General features: G+C 41.4%; 1 protein-coding gene across 2 annotated transcripts in view; it reads left to right on the forward strand.

Moving 5' to 3' along the window:
* The first annotated feature begins 375 nt into the window (after positions 1 to 375).
* Positions 376 to 17,001, forward strand: part of csrp3 (cysteine and glycine-rich protein 3 (cardiac LIM protein)) — a 30,941-nt gene continuing 14,315 nt past the window's right edge. Inside the window, exons 1-2 of one of the 2 annotated variants that reach the window (XM_080191543.1) lie at positions 376 to 483; positions 16,845 to 16,987. In XM_080191543.1, coding sequence (XP_080047669.1) covers positions 16,876 to 16,987 — 112 coding nt within the window. In that variant the 5' untranslated portion in view covers positions 376 to 483; positions 16,845 to 16,875. Of the gene's footprint in view, positions 489 to 16,844; positions 16,988 to 17,001 lie in introns of both variants that reach the window. The other variant, XM_080191544.1, reaches the window with a different exon arrangement.

Genomic DNA, 17,001 nt, shown 5'->3' on the forward strand with positions numbered 1-17,001 from the left:
CCGAATTCCAAAGTACCATTTAACCAAGAATCTGCACAAACAACATATCCAGGGTAAATCAAATTAGAGCAACGGTAGAATGATGAGAACCCGTTGCTGTGAAAATTAAAATGGATGTAATAATGTCCTTCATCGAAGTCCCCTGGGAATTGATGCACTGCCTAGATCAGGTTCCAAAAATAAAAAAACAGTTCTGTCAGTTTTAAAATTCCAGCACATGCCATAATTTGGAGTCGGTTTTTGTAGGTCACTCATCATTTGCGATGCAAACTCTTGTGTTCATTCCTAATTTCTGATGCACTGAGTCATTCTCTGCTTTGTCAGTGGCTATTTTAAGCTGAAAGCTTGGAGTCGCGTCACAAACTGCACGGCCCTAAGGTCCATCAGTGGAAGGATTTAAATTGGACTCTTCTAGAGAGGGGGGCGAAAGCATCAAGCAAGCTGATTAACTGTGGGACGGGACTGCATCTGATTCAGCGCTCGGTAAGGCAAATCCATCTTCTCTCCAAGGCAATTTTTTCACCATTGATTCTAATTTGATTTAAAGCGATCTCCCCGGCAATGTTTCAAAAGGTAGCATATTCCCATCAAAATTAAATACTTTACAGTATTTCATTTCCACCTGAGAGTAAACTGATGTAGGGACAATTACTGTTAACAAGGATTGTAATAAATGTAATTAACGCCTCTTAAATGAGAAGGCAAAGGATTGTAACTGAGTCAATATTCCAAGCTATTGTTTCTGTGCTGGAGGAAATTTACTAATGGGAGAGGATGAGTTTAGGGGGTTGGGGAAGCTGTAGACTGATTGTGCTTAAGGGGTTTGGGAAAGATGTGGACTAGTTGATTGTGTTTAAGGGTGGAATAAATAACCAAATTCTCCTCCAACGATGTTCTGTTGGATGTGGTTGTGTGTGAATATCAAATAGAACAGATTCAAGATCTGCTGTGATGCTCTTCGCAGTTGGATAGCTTACCGATATTCAAGTATGAATGACAACAATTGACCCAACCCATTCCCCGGAGCTGTGGCCCAGGGAGTGCTGGGGGTGAGAGAGAGAATTATTTCAAAGAAAATGTGTGGAATTTGTGTTATGACTGATTATGATGAGCAGGTGTATGGGCAAAGTAGAAGTGTTTCCTTCCGCAAGCTTGTATCAGTAAAGATGCTGAATACCAGCTTTATAAATAAAGTTATGAACAGGAACTGTTTCTTCAAGCTGTGACACTGTGTATATTTAATGGCCAAAAATCCTGATTATTACCGGCAGCTTTTATTCAGTTTTTTTTGAAAAAAACCATACCCAATCGGGAACAATACTCCGTACAGTGCCCTTAATGTATACACCGAGTTCTGAAACCTATATTTGCTATGTGATGTAACCTCACCTTCGTTATTGTCAACTGTAGCTACTAACTCCCTCAACTGATGCTGGATTAGTCAAACAGCCTATATTCTAACACACTGATGTACACACGTTTTATTTTGTTCTCTTTTTAAAATTGATAATTAGGAAACTTTTTAAAAGTGTTTTTAATTAACATTTTCATTGGAATGTGGAATTGATTCATTCATGTGTTCTGCCTGAAAGCAAGTCCTTGGAGCGTTGTCTGTTGCTGATGCTTTTCTTGGCACTGATGACTTTCCATTGCCTTCCACTCTTGGCGGCAGCGGCGTAAAGAGGCAGAGTTCAAGTCCTCAGGCGGAATCAAACCTGCGCTGCTGTTGTTGTGGGATCCACTTACATGGCCATCAAGCCAACTTAACACACTGCACTGGAGCCAGTTAGTTATCTTGTCTTTTACCGGGGTAGTAGTTTCACATAGAGAAGACAGAAATGAAACCACCAATACATCTGTTCAATGGGGGCAGTTGTGTAGCGGTATTGTCACTGGACTAATAATCCAGAGCAAGATCTGAGGACCTGGGAATGAAAAGCTTGATGTTTGAAGACTCTCCGTCTGCACTCAATGGAGTTTGGAAGGATGGGGGAAGGAATCTTATTGAAACTTAATGAAAGGCTGGATAGACTGGATGTGGGGAAGATGCTCTCATTAGTAGGAGAGATTAGGATTCAAGGGCAAAGCCTCAGAGTAAAGGGATCCTTTAGAACTGAGATGAGGAATTTCTTCAGCCAGAGAGTGATGCATCTATGGAATTCATTGCCACAGAGGTTGTGGAAGCCAGATCATTGAATGCATTAAGAGGGAGATAAGTTCTTGAATGATAAAAGGGTCAAATGTTACAGGGCAAAGGCAGGAGAATAGCCATTGAATGGTGGAGCAAACTTAATGGGCCAAATGGCTTAGCGGAGGGTGTGGAGAGTCTGCAGAAGGATCTAGATAGGCTGGGCGAATGGGCCAGGAACTGGCAAATGAAATTTAATGTTGGCAAGTGCGAGGTGGTCCACTTTGGTAGGAAGGACTGTTACTTACGTGGCGAAAAACTGCAGCAGGCGACGGTGCAGAGGGACCTCGGGGTCCTTGTGCACGAGTTGCAAAAACCCAGCCAGCAGGTGGTCAGGAAGGCTAATGGGATGCTGGCCTTCATAGCAAGGGGGATTCAATATAAAAGAAGGGAGGTCTCGCCGCAGCTGTATAGGGCATTGGTGAGGCCGCAGCTGGAGTACTGTGTGCAGTTTTGGTCGCCACACTTGCGCAAGGATATTTTGGCCTTGGAGGGAGTGCAGAGGAGGTTTACTAGGCTGATACCGGAGTTGAGGGGGTTGAGCTATGAGGAGAGGCTGAATAAACTAGGTTTGTACTCGTTAGAGTTTAGAAGAATGAGGGGAGATCTAATTGAGACATATAAGATGATGAATGGGATGGAAAGGATAGAGGTGGAGAGACTCTTCCTGCTCAGAAAGGACAGTAGGACTAGGGGGCACAGCCTCAAGATAAAGGGGGGGCGGTTTAGAACGGAGTTGAGGAGGAACTTCTTCACTCAAAGGGTGGTGAATCTCTGGAATTCTCTGCCTGTTGAAGTGGTGGAAGCTGCCTCGCTAAATATTTTTAAGATGCAGGTTGATGAGTTTTTGATAAGCGAGGGGATTAAGGGTTATGGGGAGAGGGCGGGAATGTGAAACTGAGCCACGACAGATCAGCCATGATCTTATTGAATGGCGGGGCAGGCTCAAAGGGCTAGATGGCCTACTCCTGCTCCTATTTCTTATGTTCTATGTCTTATGGTCTTATGACCCACTTCAAATCCCATCATGGAGAATGGTGAAATTTGAATTCAATAGAAATATGGAATTAAAAGTCTAATGATTGGGGGTGGGGGAGGTGGGTGTGGTGATATGGTTTCAAATGTTAGCACAGTAGCTGGCATTTAAATTCAATGAATAAATCTGGTGATGGTGCATAATACTATTGTTGTTAAAAACCCACCTGATTCATCAATGTCCTTCAGAGAAGGAAATTTGCTGTCCTTGCCTGGCCTGGTCTAAATGTGACTCCAGATCCTCAGCAATGTGGTTGACTCTTAAGATATGCTCAGGGTTGGGCAATAAACACTGGCCCAGCCAGCAACACCCATGTATGTATAATTTTTTTAAAAATGATCACAATGTGAGGTTTTTCAACCATAGGCTATGGGGAAATATTGTTGGAGTATGTCCTCCTTTTGTAATGGAACTGAAAATGTCTGACAAGGAAGTGCTTAATAAAGTAACCAAAGCGCCAAGATAATAAAAAAAATCAGGAAAATATTTACATGTATTCACACTTTTTCTATGATGGTAAGATTCCTAGTTGACATTTATTTGCACTCTCCTCTGCTAACTTCCACTGTGGCTGACAAATTTAGATTTTTTTTTGAAGGATCGATGGAGGGAGGGGATTCCCGTACCTGAGAATTATCCAAATGTCAGAGCACACACTCCTTTCTCACTTAAAGGCCAATGTGCAGAGAGTGGATAGGACAAGCCCTTAATCCATCCCCTTGCTTACTCCAAAAAAAAATTCAAATTGAACCCAATTCATGGTCCACATGAGAAATACATACTAGATCCAAGTTGATGAGCAGGCATCACACCTGATCTTGATAAGGCAAAATACCGTGGATGCTGGAACCTGAATGAAAAAGAGAAAATGCCGGAAAATCTCAGTAAATCTGACAGCATCCGTGGAGAGAGATTAGAGCCAACGTTTCAAGTCTGGATGATCCTTTGTCAGAGCTGATCTTGAGCTTGATCTTAGCTAAAAGGCTAGGAAGCATGCAAATGTCAAGTAAGAGGATAGAATCTTGATGCCCATCAAAGTTAAGTAGCCTGCCATCAGCCATTGGCTAGGCAAGGGGTAAATCATATTCTGGGTGGAATAGGCAAGGCTGCAGGGAGTGCCAAACTGTTACAACAAGAATTGGTGCCTCCCATGTGGTTACCCCCTGGGAGATTATCTGGAATGGATCATATACTGGGTATATTAGATCTCAGTAAATTGCAGTGTATTATGCTACATACAGTGTTATCACAATGCATTGTAACACCTGTATTTCAAGGAAATAAGCACAAAAATGACCTGAAAACAAAATTGACCCTCCTACTATATGCAGATATCATTGATTCAATGAATTTCTTGATCATAAGATAAATCATCTAAACTGCATGGTTCATTCCATGTGACCCTTTTAGTGATCTGTCTTGTAATCACTCTATTAGTCTGTATATGTATAGCCAATATTAAATCACCCATTCATATAAAACTGATTTGAGAATAAAGGAGTGGTGATGTTTGGATTCAAAAATCAGTAAATGTTGATCATTTTGATGTATGATAAGGAATGTTAAGTAACTCCATACTGGGCATCCTGCTAACAAAAATAACTACAATCTCAAAAATAGCACCTTTCAAAGTCACACTTTGCTGTGAAGTTTCATTATTTTTAAAAAATTGCCCTTGCATAGTTCTTTAACATCTCATCTGAAAGACAACAGTGCTGACAATACAGTGCTGTACTAGGTTAGTTAATTTCTATTTATCTGCCCGAGAGTGGGACTTGAAACAAGGACCTTGCGATCTAGAGGTAAGTGTGCTACCAATTGAACTACAGCAGACACTATCAGATCGTTTTAAAACAATACATCCGAGAAGAACGTCACTCCTATTTCTCTTCATTATCACAGAGGACCTTTTTTTAAATGGAGCAGTTTTGCTTTTTGTAAACGCCTGAGAATTCAATGCTATGTTGCCTTTATCTCCTACCAAGGACATGCGGCTAAAAGATGTCAAAACCTGAAGTACATGATTTATATGCCTATTTATATATTTAGACTTGTTTATTATTCAGAGAAATTCTCAACTGCCTGCCAACGTTTTGAAGTCTGGACTTGCACCTTAAATAAACTTAGAGCTGATATTTTTGTTACACAACCAAATGGAAACTTAATTTTGGCTATGCATATTAAAATGCCTCGGGTAAATTTAGAAGTGCTGAGTATAAATGAGGGCTAGTAAATATTGTTGTGTACAACAGAGGATTTATAATGGGGTAGTAACTTGCATTGTCAATGCTATTTACTGTCCTTTTTTTGATTTATTATTGTCACATGTATTACTATACAGTGAAAAGTATTGTTTCTTGTGTGCTATACAGACAAAACATACCATACATAGAGAAGGAAGGGAGATTGCAGAGTGTAGAGTTACAGTCAAGGCTAGGGTGTAGAGAAACATCATGTATCCCACATAGAGAATATATCCTACACACGTCACTTTAAAATTGTTTTATCATTGAAATTCAGATTTTTTTTCTCAAGTACAAGATTTTTCTTTTTTGCAACAAATAAAGGATCTGACCTAATTGAAGTGCAAGTTCTAAAATTAAAAGTTAGTCAAGGTTCCCACTCCTGATGTTGATACTTGCCTCTATCTTTATTGGACATATCATGACAGCACTTGATTAACCCTTACTGCGATGCTCCCACGACCAAAGAGACTTGTTGCTTCAATTTACATAAGCACCCAGGTCATTGGATGGTGTGATTTAGGGCTACAAATGGAACCATTGCTGAATATAAATCCTGCTGATTCTAACCCTCTGCCTATTGTGCTCTGAAATCAGCCACTAACAAGATATGTTGGAGTGGGCTGAGATAACTTGTCTTACAACTTTCTAGCCCTGTAAAGATGCACTCTTAGCCTCTTTTGCATGCACCTTTCATAATGTACAATCTGAATTTAGTAAGATTGATATCAAACTATAACTTGCTCCCTCACAACTGCATGTGGGTCTCACATTTCGTACTATTTTGGGCCTCCACTGATGAATCTACCTTATAATGGACATCCAGCCCTCTGTGCATGTGCAGTGGTACTAGGGTATTGGTTAAGCCAGCTACCTTCAGCTAGCATGTAAGGGTGTGGGCAGAGCATATTAATTAATGGATTCCACTTGCATTGTTTTTCATTTGAGAGCATTAGTTGAGCAGACATTGAACTAACTAATTGTATTGTACATACCAGCAACATTTGCTGAGTTAGCTCAATGCTTGCTGCTTTAGTAGCTGGGAGACGTAATGCGTTTGCTATTGGACAACATAACAGCGAGTTCTGATGCAAAAGCCCAAAAAAATTATAATGTTGACATGCCCTCAAATGTGCATCTCCTACCATTTGAGGATACAACATGTAAGAACACCATTAAACCTCTTAGCTCAGAGAAGGTCGTGGGTTCATGTCCACTTAATCTACGTTGATCGTGTCTGTCTTTCAACTGAGATATTAACAAAGTCCCATTTGCCCTCTCGGGTAGATGTAAATAATCTAATTCTGTTTCACAGCTACTATCACATTACTGTTTGTAGGATTTTGTGTGTAATTTGAGTGCTTGCATTATGACCTTGATACAAAAGTATTTAATTGGTTATAAAGCACTTTGGTATGTCCCGTTGCAAGTATAAGGACAGCTGTACTTCGTCAGTGAGAGGCTCTTACTGAACGGATCTTAAGATGTCTGCCTCCAGAGGCACCCTCATCTCATGGTCACATGACTAGAGAAAACCCAAGGTGTCAATCAGATTGATTGCCTTTCAAAACCAAACCGCTCCTCCCTTTCCCCCCCCCCCCCCCACCTCCTCCACCATTTCATGTTGAACTAAAGCTACAAACTTCCCCTTTTCTCCCAGCAAACAAAATACATATTTCTGTGCACAATCCCATGTGACTGAGTTTACCCAAGTTTCTCACTGTTCTCCTGCATTAACACTTTTTTAAGAGGTATGTACTCAGCTGGAGTCTTGCTGTTCAGCTCTGGTGTGAACCTATGGACCATTGAGTCAGTTATCGTGCACCTCTCCTAATAATCAAGTTAATATTTTCTGTACATCTGGGTGATGTTCCTTGTCTGGATAGTGTCATTCCCATAGTTTTTGATGACTGTTGTTGTTCCAGTGCATTTGCTGGAGATGTGTGCGCCACAGGGATTGTAGTGGTTCTCTACTCTGACCAGCTGGTGATATTCCTTCTCCCCAGCCAGCCGATGCTGTGACTAAAACCGCTTCACTAGTTGCATATGAATTATAGAATCCCTAATGTGGAGAAGGAGGCCATTTGGCCCATTGAGTCTGTATCTGGCCACAATCCCACCCAGGCCCTATTCCTGTAACCCTGTACATTTGTCCTGCTAATCCCCCTGGCATAAGGTCAATTTGGCATGGCCAGTCAACCTAACCTGCACATCTTTGGATGTGGCTGGACCTATTTTTTTTTTTTCAACTCTTGCTTTGATATATCAACTGTGGAATTGTGGTGAAATTTCATCCTGATACCTTGTGTTGTCTTTGATATTTGTTCCACTCCTGTAGAGCTTGATTTATTGAAGACTTCATTTTATTTTTCATGCATTTTAAGAGGTATGTACTCAACTGGAATCTTGCTGTTCAGCTGTGATGTGAACCTATGGACCATTTATCTTTGGCTCATGCATTTCATTTCACTAACACGGTCGGCAAACGACTTGTGGTTTACTCGAATATTCTCTCCCTCTGCCTCCATCTTTGGGGTGTTTGAGGTCACCGGTCCAAGTTTTAGACTTTCTTCAGCTGAAATGTGTGTCCATCTTTGACCTGGAACTCTAGATCACCCTTGCCATTAAATCGGGCTATCAGACTAATTTGTCCTCTTTGGACTCTATGGAATCAACCTCAATTTTAGTTTTGAGGGCTTTTCATATTTCCATGTTGAGTCACTTACAACATATCTGTACAGGTCATTATTTTGCATAATACATGAGTGTCTATCTACCTTCTTGGTCGTATGACACTTTTCCCTTGTCAATCTCGTGCTGAAATCTCTTTCAGTGGCTGCGTACGGTCTTGCTTTGCTTCTGACCAAGTACTTGTGTATGAAATGATTTTGTTTCTTGCAGGTAAAACACTGCTTCTCCCAAGCTGCATGGTTCTTCTCTGCATGCTGTCCTCTGCTGTATTTGTGTCCTATCTCTTTTGGTGGCAGAGTGAATTCCCTGATCTGCTCTGCAATACGTGTGCTTGAGCTGACGTTTCCCAATTCTACATTTCAACACAACATCTATTGCTTTTTTTTGGCATCAGTTTCTCATCTTTCGGGAGACTTATTGTCACTGAGCTCTTTCTCAGCCTAGGATGCAATTTATCTTCAATCAGATCCTCCTTTAACTGTTAAAACTCGCATAACCCCTGCTAGCTGCATTACTACCTTCATGTATGTCCAGTGGTCTTGTTTTCATTTCTGAACTTGTGTTGAATATATGGGTTTAAAAATCTATTGATTTATTTTTGCCACACTCTGTTGCAAGTATACATTTTAAGTTTATTTAGTAGTGCCACCACATTAACACTGCAATGGAGTTACTGTGAAAATCCACTAGTCGCCACACTCTGCCTGTTCGGGTGCACTGAGGGAGATGCACCTAACCAGCACATCTTTCAGACTGTGGGAGGAAACCAGCAGAAGCTCATGCAGACATGGGGAGAATGTGCAAACTTCACACAGTGACCTAAGCTAAGAATTGAACGCAGGTCCCTGGCGCTGTAAGGCAACAATGCTAACCACTCTGCCACCTCTAGACAGTTTCAGTTTGTTTCTATGAGGGGCTGTTACTAAACTGATATTAAGGTGTCTGCCTGTAGAGGCAGCCTCATGGCATGGTCACATGATTATGGAAAACTTGAAGGGTCAATCAGACCCAAGCATATCCTGAGTTTCTGGAGGTCATTGTACGCATGCAAGTTGTGTTTTTTTTCAAAAAGAAGGTACCTTTTCATCATGATGGCACAGCTGACAGTGATAACTGGGAGACAGTCACCAATGGCTGTGACCTCTGAAGGCTGACTTGCTTTGGAAAAGCATTGGAAAGATGAGCAGAAACAAAAAGTTCAGCTCAAGGGCCCAGAGAAACTGGGGAGGGGGAATCATGCATGTTCTCAGCCCATTTGTCTTCCTCTGTAGAAAACGTGGCAGAGTGTGCCATGTCAAATCACAGCAATTGATGTTCCACAAGAGCTGACTATCCATGGTGCAAACCATCACCTTAAAGAGACGGAAGGCTGTCAGAAAACTAATTAAGTCATAGCTCCAGCTGCGAAAGACCTTTTTGGTTCAATGACTATTGCTCTGAAATGAGCCCAATTGTTGAGTTAGATATAAACCAAGGTAACATTTGCATAACCATTCAGATTATCTGGATTATATTCTCTGGCATTCTTATCCAAAACTTCTCAATCTCTTCAATTTTAATCTGCCTTGGGGGGAAAAAAACACTCATTCCTTTTGTCATGTTTTTTAATCATCTCTCTCTTCCTGTCTCAGTGATGTGTGTTTTTCCATGTATCAATCTTGAAGCACATTGAAACAAGTTTAATAACTGAAAAAGAGGTCGGTTAGCTCAGTTGACTGCACAGCAAACCAACAGCACTAGTTTAATTCCCATACTGTGTTATCAACCTCCTCCTTGGCTGAGGTGTGGTGACCCTCAGGTTAAATCATCACCTGTCAGTTCTCTCAAGGGGAGAGCAGCCTCTGATGCACTGGGACTGTGGCGACCATTTCATTTCATAATTGGAATGCAGAAATCTCGACGTAGGGAGATACAGAGACTATTTCTACAAGTAATCCAGAGATCTAGGGTTATGTGAGCCAGTGAGATGGGATAATTTTTCTTTCAAACAAACAGAGTTTTACAGACTGTAGTTAGTCTCAGAAGTATCGGTTTCCCAAATTCATGAAATGTTAAGCTCATTCAGAGTTACTGAAGGATGCCTTTTGGTCTGTCCGTACCCGTACCAGTTCTGTTGCATTAATCCCTTTCCCCATAGCACTGCTCATTTTTCTTTTTCAAATTCAACGTATGTCCAATTCCCCTTTTGAAAGTTATCACTGAATCTGCTCCCACCATCCTTTTCAGAGTATTTCTTGCAGTAAAGAAGAAATTTTGCTTTTCTTGGTTCTTTTTGCGAATTACCATTTTAAATCTCTTTTTTTGTATCTGACCATCAGATCCCAATTCTCCTCAACTAAGCTATCAAACCCTTCATTATTGTAAGCACTATTATTAAATCTCTCCACGTACTGAAATCTGTCTTCTCTGGGGCCATTCTAGTAAATCTTTTCCGCACCCTCACCAAGACTTCTGTCATACCATAGAATGGATGGTGCAATGGTTAGTTGCATTAAGACCATATTTCAAACAGTGTGCATAGCAATGGTTACTATGCTTCCCTTTTGAAAGGAACATGGATCTGAATAATCCTGGACTCTCAGCCATGGCCTGTGGCAAGTGGTTTATCAAAATTCTTCCTTATTTCTATTTTTGTGCCCTTAAAAAGGTAAGAATGTATGTAAATTGGATGGAAGGGCAATTGCAAAAGTTTCAAAAATCTGGTGATGCCACTATGGTTGGAGGAGTGGAGGCTTCCAGGTGAGTCTGTGCTGAAGCTGGAAGTACTTCCAGCAATGACCATGCAACATTAGATAGTACTGGGACTGTTTTATTCCAGCAATGACTGGACTCTCAGTCCAGGCACTCATGATTTATTTCCTTTCTCTTCCACCCACTGCTCTCTGCTTTCCCCCCCCGCCCCCACCAACATACTCACCCACCCCCACGCCTTGCGCTGAGGAAAATGATTACCCAAGGAATGGGGGAAAGGGACAATTGGAAATTCCAGGCAAACACATTTTTATTTCTCAGCTCCCCTTTGGCACTCTGCATTCTGACCTGCCCTGCAAACAAGCACAAGTGTTTCTGCAGTATCGGACAGGGTATGCACTTTTTTTGTGTCCTAATGAATAAAGAACAAAAACAGGCCCTTCGGCGCCCGTGCCGCCATTTTAACATTACCAGTTCCCCCCTCCACCCATGACCCTTATCGATGATTATGGTATTCCACATTGAGGGAAACTAATTTAGGGACAATTTATTGTCCAATCAGCCTAATAGCACATCTTTGGGGTGTGGGAGGAAACCGGAGCACCCGGAGAAAGCCCACGCAAGCACGGGGAGAATGCACAAACTCCCACAGACACCGGCCCAAATCCATGTGTCTGCACAGCAAACAGTGATAGTCACTGAGCTGTCGTGTTGCCCAACATCTGGTCCAGTTTAAGCGCACACTAACGACATGAAGCACTAGGCTACTCTCAAACATCCAAGAGCAGCCCGAGTACGACCCATCGAGTGTATGCCCCTCGTTGGACAACAAGGCGGACCGACTTAAAACCTGTGGATTAAAAGAGAAAAACGTTATCATTCCTCATACTTATACATTACCAGGGACGTCCCAATGCTAATGAACCTTATTTAAAACAGTCTCCTCCTATATCCTCCCATCTCCAACCCACTCATGTGCCTGTCCTATGTAACTCTTAAACAAATCCAGTGTTCCTGCCTCCACCACCTTGCTTGGCAGAGCATTCCACACCCCCACTACCCTCTGTGTGGGAAAAACCTCCCTCTAATATCCGTGTTATACCTCTTCCCCCCCCCAAGCCTGTGGCCCCTCGTACTGTGCGTCCCTAACATAGAGTAAACAGTGGTAAGCTATTTCCTATCTATACCCTTCATAATCTTATACCTCTATTAGATTCCCCCCCTCAGTTGACGTCTTTCAAGGGAAAACAGCCCCAATTTGCTCAATCTTTCCTTATAACCCAGTCCTTCCATACCAGGCAACATCCTGGTAAACCTCCTCTGCACTCTCTCCAAAGTCTCCACGTCCTTCCGGTAGTAAGGCGACCAGAACTGGATGCAGTACTCCAAATGTGGCCTAACCAACATTCTATACAACTGCAACATCAGACTCCAGCTCTTATACTCTATACCCCTTCCTATAAAGGCTAACATACCATAAGCTTTCTTCACAGCCTTCTCCACTTGTACTGCCACCTTCAAAGACTTGTGCACTTGCACCCCGAGGTTCCGCTGCATTCCTATACTCTTTATAGGTTTACCCTTTATCATATAACTCCTCCCTACATTATTCCTGCCAAAATGCATCACTTCACATTTATCAGGATTAAACTCCATTTGCCATATATCTGCCCAATATACCAGCCTATCTATATCCCGTTATATTGCCAGACACTGCTCCTCACTGCCCGCTAATCCAGCCATCTTAGTGTCTTCAGCAAATTTGTTGATCACACCATTTGCTCCCTCTTCCAAGTCATTTATATATACTAAGAGAAGAAGAAAATATTTACTGGATATCTGAAACAATTCCAGAATAAATGGGAAGTTCCTTTTTTTTTTGTGTGACCTGTTGAGTCCACGTGTCTGTGGAAAACTTGCAACTTTCCCACCTGCACTGGTATTTATGAAATGAGATGTGGAGAAATGAATGGGGCCTATGTCATAAGCCATAAGCTAAATTTGTTAATTTTTACAGGAGCGACCACATTAATATCTTGTCTGTTCATGCCATCTGTCGAATAGATGCAATGATGGTTTCATGTTGGGGGAATATGTTTCAACTGAACCTTTTAAAATAGCTTTTATATTGTGCACCGCACAAAATTAAATCAAATAATTTAAAATTAATCGGATTCAAAATGAAAGAAGTACAAATTGAGTGCAATAGCACTGAAAGTAGAAAGAGGCCAACTGCAAGTAGGCGCTGCTGCATTGAACAAAAGCACAATCTTTGCATAATGGAAGCAGTGATTCACTTTGTAATGTAGCAACATAATCAGCAACAGCTCCTGTGAAAGCTTCTGAAGCAGTGTATGTTTAGGGAAAAAAAACATCAGCGCCATGTCACTGGGGCTTCTAGCCCATCTATTCCTGGATCCTTATCATGGTATTCCAGCCATTCCCTTTCTTCATTTACTGAAACTGCAGTACAATCGGCCGCGCTGACAGAGCTAATCTATCCCGCCTGGCAGTCACTGGTATCTTATCACCGCCTGTGAGATATCGATTCCTGTCTCACTGAAATAGAGCAGCAGCTGGCTATGGGCAAAGAAAATAAACACTCCCTGCAGGTTGCTCGGGTTCTCCAAGTCATTCGATAAAATCAATTGTACAAATGTCCCAAGATTGATATCGGGTAACAAGATTATACAGTAACTGCAATCAATAGGTGAATATTCTTGAGGTTACCCTGTAAAATGTTCAGTCTTGTAATAAATTCATTTGAATTAGGAGGCATATGGAATGAGTTTTGCCTGTTTGTTTGGAAGTGTATTCTATGTGTCTGGATACCAGAAAAATGGGTCACCACTATTTCTGATCCAATCTGCAAAGTAAAACAATGGGCAGTGTGCAGTTTATATGGAGGGAAAGAGTGAATATCTTGGTTATAAAGACAATAGCATTATCAAAGAACATTTGGATTTCATTTGAACCACTTCTCTAAACAATATAGATACTTTTGAGATTTATTGTACAGTTGCAGTGCAAGATCTGTCACTATGGGTGGGGTTTTGTGCTCTCGCATAGCATGTTTTACATTGGTGGAGGTAGCCTGCCATTGGCTGACGATGTTGTCTTCTGGTACCACCACTGTCCATGAGATTTCCTGTTTGTTGACATCCTCCACAACTGGAGAACCCATGGTAGACAATCGCCATCAGTGGGTGGGAAAATACTACCAGCAGAACAGCTGGAAAATCCCGCTTACTGGCTAGTGACCTTTTGAATAAAACTATTCGGCAGTATCAAAGCTGTTTGTATCTCTGAAGAGATCCCAATCACCCTAAGGGACTGCAGTGACCAAATTCAAAGGGAACTATGTAGAGGCCTTCTACATTCATAAGTTAGGCCTGACCAACCAGTGCTAATTCAGCTGCTAGGACAAAGAACCCAGACAAAAGGGTACTGACCCTTGCCAAAGTCAAGAGATGGAAATGACATTTCAGCACAGGTTTGGAGGGCCAAAGGGCCTGTTTCCTGTGCTGTACTGTTCTTTGTTCTTTGTGACATGCTGTCCCCTTCTCTCCAGCTGGTGGAACTCGTAATATTGCCTTTTTGGAAAGGTCAGCCCTTTATCATTCCACCCACTCAGCAGCAGTATAGCAAACTGGCTCTGTACAGGTTTGAGTGCCTGTCCCAATCTACATTTGATTTGTACCAAATGTTGCCTGCAAGATTGATTAATTTCTGTATGCCTATCTTGTTGCACCCTGTGTGGCCACTTTCACTGAAATCCTTCTTCCCTGATTTTTAATTGTGTGCAAATAAACTAATCCTTTGAGCTCATCCTACTGTGAGTTTGATGTGGGGTCATTTTAATAGAAATTGGATCATGCCAAAAAAAAAAGTTGGGAATTACACTACTGCTTATAAGGATGAAAGCAAATCAAAACACTTTTCAATTTACAGACTGGTATTAAGAGGAAAATTTGGGGCTGATTTAAATTAACTCACTCCCCTTCCCATCTGTAACACATTAATCCTTTCTTTTCTAACAATTAATTGAAAGAATCATTAATTCAAAAGGGTATTTTTCATGTTGGCACAGTGGTTAGTGCTGCTACCTCAGCACCAGGGACCCGGGTTTGATTCCCAGCTAGGGTCACTGTCTGTGTGGAGTCTGTACATTCTCCGCATGTCTGTGTGGGTTTCCTTCAGATGCTCCGGTTTCCTCCCACAGTCCAAAAGGCGTGCTGGTTAGGAGCACTGGGCACACTAAATTCTCCCTCGGTGTATGGGAACAGGCACCAGAGTGCGGCGACTAAGGGATTGTCACTAACTTAATTGCAGCGTTAATGTAAGCTGACTTGTGCCACTAATAAACTTGGAGCCGTCCATGTGAAATGCTCCTGAACGGTAATGATCACCGATCATATTTCAATAGAGAAATCCAAGGTGGATTGTAAATTTATCCATTGGTCTATTTCCTGAAGTACTAACTAATCTATAGCTCTCGAGCCAATGATGTCATTTGTCTTCTTGTTAACAATGGCACATTTGTGCCAAGCAACCACGAGGATTCCATAAAAGGCCTATAATGGAAGCTGTCATATAGAGTGCAAGGATAATGGTAGGCTGATAGATTATGGTATCTGTTTGACAGTGACATGTTTGTGACATTCGAGGATCAGGGCACTGCAATGAACGTGGGGGAAAAGATACTCCTAACGCTGACTCTTAATGTGGCAGTGTGTTTTTAAAAAAAAATTAAAACTCCATTTCTCAAGAATGATTTCAGTGAAAGTAGCCACAGGAGGTTTGTACTGAGATTCACTGTTAATATTCTGAAGTAACATCTGCTCGAGTTAATTGAAATAAATTTCTATTTGTAGATGAGGGATCTAAATATTTATTGCAATGCTGTTTTGCATGATATGAAATGCATTGCTATTGGGATTTAAATCCAGTAATTGCATGTTATTAGGAGTACACGGGAACAGTCAAATTGCAATTGGTAGGTCGCAGTAAGCAGGGACATCTCATAAACTAGGGATCTCCCATGTCAATGCTTACAAATTTAAAAAAAAAAGTGTCCTGAGAACCAGAGCAAGATACTGCTGCTAAGGTGGAGAGGCATGTGATCTCAGCCATCCCTTATCACTCAGTCCAATACGGGAAATCGATATAATGATTGAAACATAATAGCTTATTTGTAGATTGGCAGCTGCTCATTCATCAGATCATCCAACTGGTTGGAAATAAATAGCATCATTAGAAATAAATCTTGATTTGCAGCAGGGTGTAATATCCTGGTAAACACTAAACAAGTATATCTCTTGAGCAGTTTAATTTGAATCAATCCTTCAATTAGTTTTGAAGTACCACACATAAAGAAAAGTTTGTAATTTGTTTTTTTTTTGCTTAACCATAATCATGAGCGAAGAGACCATTCAGCCCTAATGGATCTTGCCAATTTTTAAAATTCTTCTCACAAGCCTCCTTCCATCCCTCTTCAGCTAACTCCTATTAGCAATTCCATCCATTCATCCTTTCTAAATGTTTATCTAGCATCCCTAAAATTCAGCTATGTCATTTTATTTCAACTAACCCTCATGGTAGCAGCACAGTGATTAGCACTGCTGCCTCAGAGTGCCAAGAACCCAAGGTTCAATTCCTGGGTTGGGTCGCGTGGAGTTTGTGTTCTTCCCCCATGTCTGTGTGGCTTTCCTCCAACAGTCCAAAGATGTGTTGGTTAGGTGCTTTGGCTATGCTAATTTGTCCCTCAATATACCCGAACAGGTGCTGGAGATTTTCACAGTGACTTCATTGCAGTGTTAATGTAAGCCTACTTGTGACATGAATCAATAAACTTTAAGTTTTTTTTTTCCTTGTTTCCACCAAAGTTATGGTAGGAAATTGATCCCAGATTCTTGTGTGAAACTTTGTCCTGTGCTAAAATTGATTTACTGAGGATTAAATTGCACTAACGCCTTGTGATCTTTGTCAATTTCAGTTTGATTTTTGGATCATCATTTTCTGAGGAGATGCCGCAGTGGGGTGGTGGAGCCAAGTGTGCTGCCTGTGAGAAAACTGTCTACCATGCTGAGGAGATACAGTGCAACAGCAGAAGTTTCCACAAGACCTGCTTTCTTTGCAGTAAGCCAACTTCT

This window comes from Carcharhinus amblyrhynchos, chromosome 6 (genome assembly GCF_965287045.1).
Source record: "Carcharhinus amblyrhynchos chromosome 6, sCarAmb.v2.hapA, whole genome shotgun sequence".
In the NCBI taxonomy this organism is placed as follows: domain Eukaryota; kingdom Metazoa; phylum Chordata; class Chondrichthyes; order Carcharhiniformes; family Carcharhinidae; genus Carcharhinus; species Carcharhinus amblyrhynchos.